The sequence below is a fragment of the Camellia sinensis genome, chromosome 13, assembly GCF_055761805.1.
Source record: "Camellia sinensis isolate YWXY chromosome 13, ASM5576180v1, whole genome shotgun sequence".
Classification (NCBI taxonomy): domain Eukaryota; kingdom Viridiplantae; phylum Streptophyta; class Magnoliopsida; order Ericales; family Theaceae; genus Camellia; species Camellia sinensis.
The window spans coordinates 26,539,998-26,550,071 of NC_138973.1; the positions used below are offsets into that span (position 1 = coordinate 26,539,998).

The following is a 10,074-nucleotide window of genomic DNA, read 5'->3' on the forward strand; positions in this document are numbered from 1 at the left end:
TTTTCAAATGAGTGACATGAATTGATAAACCGATTTCTACAATTTGAACAAATGCATTGAATAAGAACAGCGACAATTACATCTACCAATCAGAATTACATTACAAGTTGAAATTATTTTACATTTGAAAAAGAAAAAGTTAAAAAAAGAAAGAAAGGTCACACGGTTGAATATCACGATTATCTCACTAGAAGGTGAAGCTTCAATCTGTTAGTAGTTTCTGAAGTTAGATTACGACTATCCTGTTCTCCAACATTTCTGAGGCTCGAGTTGCTTTCTCGGCTCTATTTGGGTCAGAGATGTGTAACAGAAACAATACCCGGGAACACTTTGTATGACAAAAAGGGGACATTTGAGCTCTTTCACACCATAAGAAACTTGGGCAGAGCATAACATAAATATTGGGCAAAACTGCAAAATTATATATCCATTTAGCCTTCATGAATTAGATCCTTCGTAATTAAGGCAATCCGCTGCTTAGCACTCTCTGAGCGGAGATTTTCTCCTTTGAATCCAATCTGGAGGTCAAGAACATGTTCAAGAAGCATTTCAATTTCAATGAAGAGAGCAAGGATTATGGCAAATCTACATAGAATCAAAACCCTTCTCACCAGCAACAGTCAAATACTAAAAGTGGAGGTATATATATATATCAACGTAGATGATTACCTCACTCGGACTGTCAGGGGAGAACCAGCGTAGTAGGACACCAAGATGTACCACAGCAGGTATTAGCTTGAAAAGCAATGGAGTAGTAACCTGCACTAAGAAATTTAAAATGATCTAACTGCCAAAAGATTGATGCAACAAAGACAATCATCTGATTCATCACCATATTGAAATTTTTTGGCTAGTCCAGACACCAGGATTGACATATTACATTAGGCTTCCTGATCCTTGGTGACTTTGATCCCTCAAGTCTATTTATTGCAACTCGGAATTTATATTGATACTTTGCTTCTTGAAAAAGTAATTAAACATTATGCATTTTTTTTTTTTTTTTTTTGTGGGAACAATCATGTCTAAATCAAAAAATCTGAATCTAAATACAATGAAGAAGAATTTTGTGGATAAAATAAATAAAATAACAATCCACATAAAATGATTAACAGACTAAATGTAGAACTTTCCTTTTATGAGCAATGAATATGGTGCATTGAGACCAAAAAACCAATGCAAATACATTAAACAAAAATCGAAGGGTATTAAAAGGGAGATGAAGAAATTCCTTCAACAGGGTTGAAAGACTTCTGAGTTTGTTGATGCAGGCGATGGGAATTGTTGTGTGGTGGTGGAAAGTGGGGGGAGGCTTTCTACCATCTCTCTCTTTTACTTGTTTTGGAAGCTAAGCGATTAAGCAGTAAGTTGAGGAAGAAGGCACTGAAAGGGAGAATCTTTTTTTGAAATGTCAGAACAGAGAAGGGAGGTTTGTTCAGGTGATGGATTCTTGTCTTTCAGGAATGTAGGTTGTTGATAATATATATGTGTGCGTGTGTGTGTATATTATATGCTCTTTATCACTTTAACAATTAATAACAACATTACACAATAAAATATCCTCCAGAAGGACAGTGAGTACAATGCATTTAGGCAAAGAAAAAGACCATCACACTGCACGCACTCCAGGAATTATACATGCACCACTTAAAAAATAACCAAAATGAATTTCCATACCAGACTAAGAGCTGTTGTCCCAAGAAGAAGCAGGTAAAGTTTCCCCTGGAAAAGGAAAGTTCCAGATCAATAAAAGCTTCTAGACTTGAGACTTTCATAAACTTAGGAACAGTATCGAAGATATATTTACCACCTTTTCTTTGCAGGGTGGGAAGCCATACAACTTTTCAAACATGATCTCAGACCGTAAGGGAAAATATGGGAATTCCATATCCTTTTTTTGGTTATGCATAAGCAGGATAGAAAACATTATCAGGAGAAACTGCAATTATAGCACTCACCTCAACTAGATGAAGGTTAGAAGCACGACTGAGAAGAACAAAAGCAAATTCCCCAATCTGTGCCAAAGACATTCCAACCTACACAAGTCAAAGAAACCAAGGTACGTCAGAAGTGAAAATATATGGGAATTAAATTCCAAAAAAATAAAATAAAGAAACATAATTGCTAAATAATATTTTACAAGAAGTGAAGTCTTGTAGTTGTAGCTGAACCCCTTGACAACTATGGTAATAACAATTGTTTTCACAATGATCACTAATAAAACTGATGCTAGTAAGATATCCACGTGGTTCCAGAGGAAGTGAACATGTATCAGCATCCCAATGCTAGCAAGAAAAAGTGCAGCAAAGAAATTACGAATGGGTTCAACCTGTGTAAACAACAAAATTCCATTCAGGGGTTACAGAGGAACATATTTTTCCCACGCATATACATATTGACATAGATCTACATAAGAAATGAGCAATAACATTTAGAGAGAGAGAGAGAGAGAGAGAGAGAGACGGCACCAACTCAAGGAAACTGCACTACAGTCATCAGTTGCTCTAATAATTTCGACAGAAAACTGAACAACCAAACACATAAAACAGCCAATAGTTCAACCCAGAAAAGCAGAGTAGCATCAGCAGCTCTACTTCTTGTCCTCAAGAAATAGCTAATTCTCACCTCTTGAACTACCCGAAAAGCTTCCTAGTATGAAACACTAACACCAGCAATCTCCCATTCTCAATTAACAAATCATATCAATTCAAACCAGACATGCTACCAAGAGTGAAAGTATGTTCCAATTCGTAAAGAGAAGGATGACCTATAATTATCAATTAAATCTATCACATTCTATCTTTTAACTGAGCATTATATGCCAACCCCTACCGTACCACATTGCTGAGTAATATATGTACCTCATGCTCATTCTTTGTATATGTGCTACAGTGATCACAGCTCAATCTATATTCAGTTTGACATGAATTCCGGAAGTTCTGGGATAGACCTACCATTTCATTCATGTATGCTTTTACACTGCTTGTATACAGGTATGTATGCTTTTACACTGTTTGTATACACATACGTAAATACCACATATATGAAAATTGCTTTGTGGAATGGTAAATGCTTGGACTGCAGAGTATAATCTGAGGGCAGCCAATTCACGCAAACAATGCCAAAGGTTGGGTTTGATACATAGCAAGTCCATTCTTCCCACCACCCTTGAATGCAGACTAATATATTTTTTTACATACTATATGTAAATGTTCTGAATTTAAAAAAAAAAAAAAAAAAAAAAAAAATTTGCCAGATATTTATTTCAAACCAGAAAGTATAATATATCACTAAAAAAGTCACACATCTGTACATAGTTGATGACAAATAAGCAAAGAAAGTGACGTACTTGTTCAAGTGTATGCTGAGCAAGATCAGTTGTTGATATCATCACTCCAGCAGCAAAGGAACCCAGCTCTAAGCTTAGACCAAGCTTATCACTACACTGAAATTACACAAACAATTAAAACAGAGATGCTTGATATGCATTCAGAAGGAATTCTTACATGCAAATTTTTTACATACAGATGTGAAAAAATAAAAATCGGTAGAAAATTATTAAGCCAAAACAAGAGTTCCATCATGATAGTTTGCAAATAAGTTGGTATGATATGTAAGCATAACAATATGGATGCAAAGATCTAGAGAGATTAGGAGAAAAACAAACCCAAGCTACAAGTAGGCAGAATGCAACTGCTGCCAATTGATAGAGTTCATTGGTCTGCAAGGGTAACAAACAAATCAAAGTAAATCAATTAGTGATCTTGCACGTGCACACACACAGAGAGAGAGAGAGAGAGAGAGAGAGAAAGAGAGATCTGTTGACTACAGAATATGCATACCTGTGATGATAGGCTTATCATAAGTTTAAGGAACCACGGTACACAAGTACGGGATAATATTGACAAAACAGCCAGAAACAAAATCAACACCACCAACCTGATTAATAGAAGAATTAGTATGCTGCAACACAAGATACTTTGATAATTATATGACATCAATAACTGTCCTACAACTCAAACCAATAGAAGTGAATTGAAACACAATTTTCTTTCAGCAAATTATTCACTGTATCAACTAATATCATATTCATAAGGAATAAGGTGATGTTTTCATTCACCTTGCTTTCAGTTGAAATTTGTGAAAGAAATAAACGGCTAATTTTGCAGTTGCATGAACACCACCAACACAACCACATTTTGTGAGATGCCATAGGTATATTTGTAAACTTCTTCAACCTTCCAAAATTGCCCACTACATACTCATCTTATAGGTAATTGCATCCCATCTTCAGTTCACAGGTCTCACAACCACTGGAACTTGCAATGACATCAACATAGTGGATCAATTTTGCCTCTTTTTTTTTATTATTTAAATTTCTCGTGGAAAGTTTGGCTGGAATCTGCAACTCCTAAAGCTAACTTATGGCACTAGAAATTTGTGATATAGTAGCTTTGTCAAACCAGACAAACTTAGTGAAGATCTTGTATCTCATCTTTCATGGTGGTGACCAAAATCAAGTATATTGAACGAATAAAAGTTAAGGGCTTCAAGTTCACTAAAGTGGTAAGGTCTCCCAAAGCTTAAGCACAAGGTGCAACATAAAACCCAAGCCTAAGTGAAGTAAGATGCATGTGTGATAGGATAATAAATTACACATACAATCTGAAAGAACATATGTGTCACAGATAATAAATATATATACACATGAATTATTTGCCTTGTCAACTAAGAGAGTAAGTTAACTCAGCATACATGTAAATCTTTCCAATTGATATATACATCAACTAAATCAAATGCCCATTGCTAAATTGCAGTAATGAAAAAACTAGTACAACTTTCAAGTTATATTAAAAATCTAAACACAAAAAAGTAACCACTACAGATATCTATTTTAAGTAAACATCCATAGGCTCCTGAATCTACAATATGACATACTAAAAATAATTAAACAATATTAAAAATCTACAAGACCATGAATATGACATAAGGTATATTTCAATTAGTGACCACTGCTAAATTAAAAAATATAAATAAAGATACGATAAGATTATTAAAAAAAAAAATAGAAAAAAGAAAAAGACACAACTTTCTTGAGCATGGAGCCTACTATAAAGGGGCAAGCTTGAGGGATTTTAGAAGTACTCATGACAGCTTACCTAATTTCCCATCCTCAAATGACTCATCCATATTGATATGGAAAACCATTAAAAAGTTCTTGTTAGAATTGCAAAAGTAATTCAAACATGTCTTTGCAAAGGAAGAAATGGGAGAGAGAAATATGCTTCTACAAGCCTCAAACTTAATGTCGAGGCCTTTGAAGATTTACATCTCAAAGACAAAGTCATTACTAATCCTTAAGTCTCTGCTCAATGGAAGCTTCACATGCCCTTTAGAACACAAATGGCGAAGACAAATAGATGTCATCAAAATGTCAACAACACTATTTAGGTGCATGGAAGTTAAGAATTAAAAAACAGTGATACAAAAAACGATCTCACAATTTATCAACTTACGATTTTGTCATGGATATTATTCCTTGTAGAACACCCGAAGTTCCACCCAGAACTGGAAGCAAGGCAAACAGCAAACCCACAGCACAATCCTGCTAGGCAAAAATAACTTGGATCCTGACTCTCTAGATCTTATTAGAAATAAAATGAATTGCAATTTCATGCCAGTGGTTTAAAAACCAGCAAGACACAGCACTTTTAAACAAACACTACAGGCAACAAGAGGAACACTACTGGCATTAGTGATAGGAGGTTGAGCGAGTCATTCTGAGCTCATACATCTTTAATGTAAGTTCCTATGGTGGAGAATAAGATATAATGAAGGAATGTGTACAAAGGAAAATGAAAAAAGATCATACCTGCAAAATAAGGGTGCCAATGGTAACTTGTCCGTGAAGGGCATTGGTACTGTTTTTCTCCATCAAAAACTTCAACACCTATAACCCATGCATTGAAATATCAGCCACGAGCATTTCACAATAAAACATACAAAGTTAAAAGTGGATGCCACCCTAGTGACAGATCTTCATAAAGAGTTACCACTGCTGTCGAGGACATTGACAGAAATGTACCAACAAATACCCCCTCTGACAGTTTACCACCACATAACTGCAAATAGCATCCAGATGCTAAGATCAGAACTGCAGCATTATAAACCAGTAAGCTCGTATGATATACTTTAACAAAGCAAATACAGAACTTGCTAAGGTTAGCATCAAATAATTACCTCTAAAAATCTGCATTATACATGCACTACCACCTCATGAATGAATTGATAAAGCTCTTAGACTAACAAAAAATACAAAAGATTGTAGCAGAATAAAAGTGTTTCCTGTCTCACAATTTTAATATGCCATCATGTTGTTAGTGCCATATCAAAGTATATGGTACCATTGCAATCATATCCATCAACTGCTATTGAAGTAATATCGCAAGATATATGATATTACCACTGCTCCAAGATAGTCGATATGAACTGATTGCTCAAAAGGGGTCAAATGCAAAATCCCAAAAAATTAACATGACAATTAAAGCAGTCAGACTCAGTATAATGCAAAGGTTCTTAATCATAACTCATATTGTTCTATTGGTACTTGTAAAAAGAAAAAGAAAATTGTTCTTTTCATACTCAGATTTTATATATTTTGTGCTAATTAACTTCCACAACTTGTTCCCGATCTACTCAAATATATATTCCAATGTGAAACCTTGCACGATACCAAGAGTTAGCCTTCACATGTCAAGAGAATTTTTGGAACGACCACAACAAACTTGGCATTTAAATTTTTGGGTTACCAAGAGGTAGCCTTTACATGTACAGAGAACATGGGCAGCGATGAAAACAAACTTGGCATTAAAGGTGTTCTTTTAGATTAGAAGACTTACTGAGGCTATAACTCCACACAAGCACATGAATAAGAAAATTTGGAGCAAGCCTCCCAGAATAGCAACCGTGCGAACAACTCGAAGCTAAAATATGAAAGGGTGAACTAAGATTCAAAATTTAAAATAATTTAACACTAGATATTATTCAATGAAAATTATGAGAAATGATTAGGCAGCTGACCTTTGTTGTGGAAAACTCCAACCCCAACGCAAAAAGAAGAAAAATTACACCAAATTGAGCCACCGTCTCAACCTACATAGAGAAAACACGAGGAAAATGAAGCACCATGTAAAATTATATGGCCAAACACAAATTATTACAGGTGTGGAATGGAAATGGGAATGTGGTAGGGGGCACAATTTAAATTGTAGTAGGATAGGTTATATAGATCCAACATAGTTTTAAGGCGCTGAAATATTCCTAGATATGACAGTGAATCTTTTAAAATTAAATGATTAATGAAAAACAATATTGTTAAAATGCACAAGTTTGCAATTCATTTTTAAATTTTTTTTTATTGAAATTAATCACGTAAAAAGACAGGACCAAGTGTATCTTAAGTGTTCGATGTGCGCCCATTCAACATCTGCAAAATAACTTCTTTTTCAGGTAAGTCAAACTCTTATCTTATTAATTATTTAAATTGCATTCCATTATAAATTCATGAAAAGATACTGAGTTCATATGTAGCAAAAAAAAATTGGATAGCTGTATATATACTATATAGTGAATTGCCATTAAAGCATGCATGTTTTGGAACTTGCATTCAAAACACAAATCACCTGAATATTAAATATTTTTAGGTAACTCTAAATTATTATTATTAAAAAAAGAAATAAAAAAAATTAAAATGCAAATTGAAATAATAGGCTGTTTGATAAGTATCATCACAGAAAATGTCATACATGAAGGTCACATACCCAAAATACTATACTTAGGCACAGCGTACAAGAGACAGCAATCATACGGAAGATTTGGGAAGAAAACAATCAAATAGAGAATAGTATACATCTCTGCAAGGGAGAAAAGCAACATACTTGCACCATTTCACTCACAAAGCTTAACCCTCCTGGCCCAACAGCAGATCCTGCTAGCAGGTATCCGGTAATAACCTGTGGAGTTTAAGAGGAAAAATAAAAAGGATAAAAAAGAAGTTCTAGAGAATCAGTATGCAAAACATGGAATAGATTCTGACTACAGTGAGAAATTTCAGACCGGTTGTCCAGCACAAGCAAATGCGATGCCACCACAAGTTGCAGACACAATGACAACCACCAGATCTGATATCAATCTACAAGAACAATGAGTCAATGAGTTGAATCAGCATAAAGTTGCCTATTGCAACTCATTTTCAACATAAATTATGTCAAATTAGCAAGTCACCTCAAGTCTAACTGGAGCACTGGATATTTTGATTTGAAATTAGATATGATAAAGACATTATCCTGAAAACACAGCACAACCGTTATGCTCTGAAAAATATAATGATATATACCGAGTAGGTAGGTGTCCAACGATCCAATTTAACCTTTCGATCTATCAATGTAGGGGTATCTTCTGCTCTGTGGTCATTATCCAAATTGAAAACATGATGAAGCTGAAATGGCCTACAATAAATGCCTCAATTAAGTCAGCAAAGCATCACTTTTTCACAGCGAACCAGAACTTATGACTAAAGAGAATGCTTGTTTGTTACCCTAAATAAAGTAAACATAAACCATGAATAGATATCTACAGATTCTTATGATAGAAGTATATATACTTTTCCTCCTTCGTGTCGTTTTTCTTGGACTTAACTCTAGCTACAGTTTCCAAAACTGCCTGATGAACAAAAAACATGAAAAGAAGATCCATTCAGCAAAAGCTTCAAGCCAGAGATTGGTTCGCAATGAAACCAAAGGGAGAAAACCACAAGATTTAACATAAGGCACTGTCGTAGAAGGGAGAATGCACTGTCGTAGTATGAGTTAAATACACTTTCTCATTGTGAGTGTATATCATTGTTAGACGATGGATTCAAACAAGAGTTTACAAAATGCATTACACCTAAGTAATTCTAATTGAAGTTTTAAGTTCTTGTCGGCGATCAAATGCTGACAGATAAAACAATTAACATATATGAAATAGAATATACTATTGCAGTACATTCATCCCCCTAACAATGTGCGCACCACAGTTTTGGAAATATTGTACTCAAGAAGCTCAAAACCATGGTAACACCCACCTGTTGTTCGGCAACACTATTGTTGAAGCTGCCGGCATCATTTGCTGCCAAATTAATACAGATCTCCAAAATATTAGGGACACGAATTAGTGCCTACAACCTTCATAAGTACAAACATGCGATCTAAAAACTAGATGACAAATATAAGTTCCTCAGATAACATAGTCATGTCCAAAAAATTGGGTACCATTGTTGCCAGAGCTTGAATTAGAAGAAATTACAACCCAGCAAAAAATGCTAAAAACTATTAATTTCCCCAAAAGGCCCAGGAAAAAAAACTATATTAAGTTCCGTATTTTATAGATCACCATTTCGGAAAAGCAATAATAAAGTTCAAATTCACTGCTAATTACCAGAAAGAAAAGATTATCAACGTAATTTTAATGCAATTCAACTAAATATTTTTTCAGCGCGAAAACAATGTACGTTGCAAGAACTTAAAATTACATTCCACAGTCAGGATTTTCTCAACAACCAAACAAAAGAATAGCATAAACCCTAATACAATGCTCAGAAGAAGTAAAAAGCTCGGATCGACGAACCTTCGGTCTGATCACTTTCGGTGAACTCTTTCTCGAGAGCTCGATCAATTATGCCGGCGAAGCTGTCCTCTCTGGGCCTAGAACGAGACACATTACTGGATTCAGTGGTATTGGGACCATCGAACTGATCGGAGACCGCTACGGCAATAGCGAGTGAGGGCGAAGAAAGCCAAGTTAGAGAGAGAAAGAAGAAGATGGAGAGGAGAGAGAGACGGAGGTGGGAGGAGGAGGAGGATCTCCACCTCATTGCTAGAAGGGGGACGGCGCAGGATAAGCGAGTAGAGAGTTGAAAGTAGTGAAGCTTTTGTCGTTGTACTGAGGGGTGTCGCTGCAGAGACTAGAGAAATGGTACCTACGGAGAGAGAGAGAGAGAGAGAGAGTGGAGTTGGTTAATCGGCCGTCATTCACAAT

General features: G+C 35.3%; 1 protein-coding gene across 1 annotated transcript; it reads right to left on the reverse strand.

The window, feature by feature from the left end:
• KEA6 (K+ efflux antiporter 6) lies at window positions 1–10,074 on the reverse strand. Its single transcript, XM_028266232.2, has 20 exons — window positions 9,664–10,074; window positions 9,122–9,165; window positions 8,660–8,718; window positions 8,426–8,504; window positions 8,281–8,342; window positions 8,113–8,188; window positions 7,935–8,009; window positions 7,078–7,149; window positions 6,897–6,980; window positions 6,051–6,119; window positions 5,870–5,947; window positions 5,514–5,602; window positions 3,840–3,936; window positions 3,665–3,718; window positions 3,347–3,442; window positions 2,138–2,326; window positions 1,956–2,033; window positions 1,675–1,719; window positions 670–759; window positions 1–518 (listed from the first exon to the last, which is right to left on the reverse strand). The coding sequence occupies exons 1-20, from the start codon at window positions 9,908–9,910 to the stop codon at window positions 432–434; spliced, it is 1,770 nt and encodes a 589-aa protein (XP_028122033.2). The 5' UTR covers window positions 9,911–10,074; the 3' UTR covers window positions 1–431.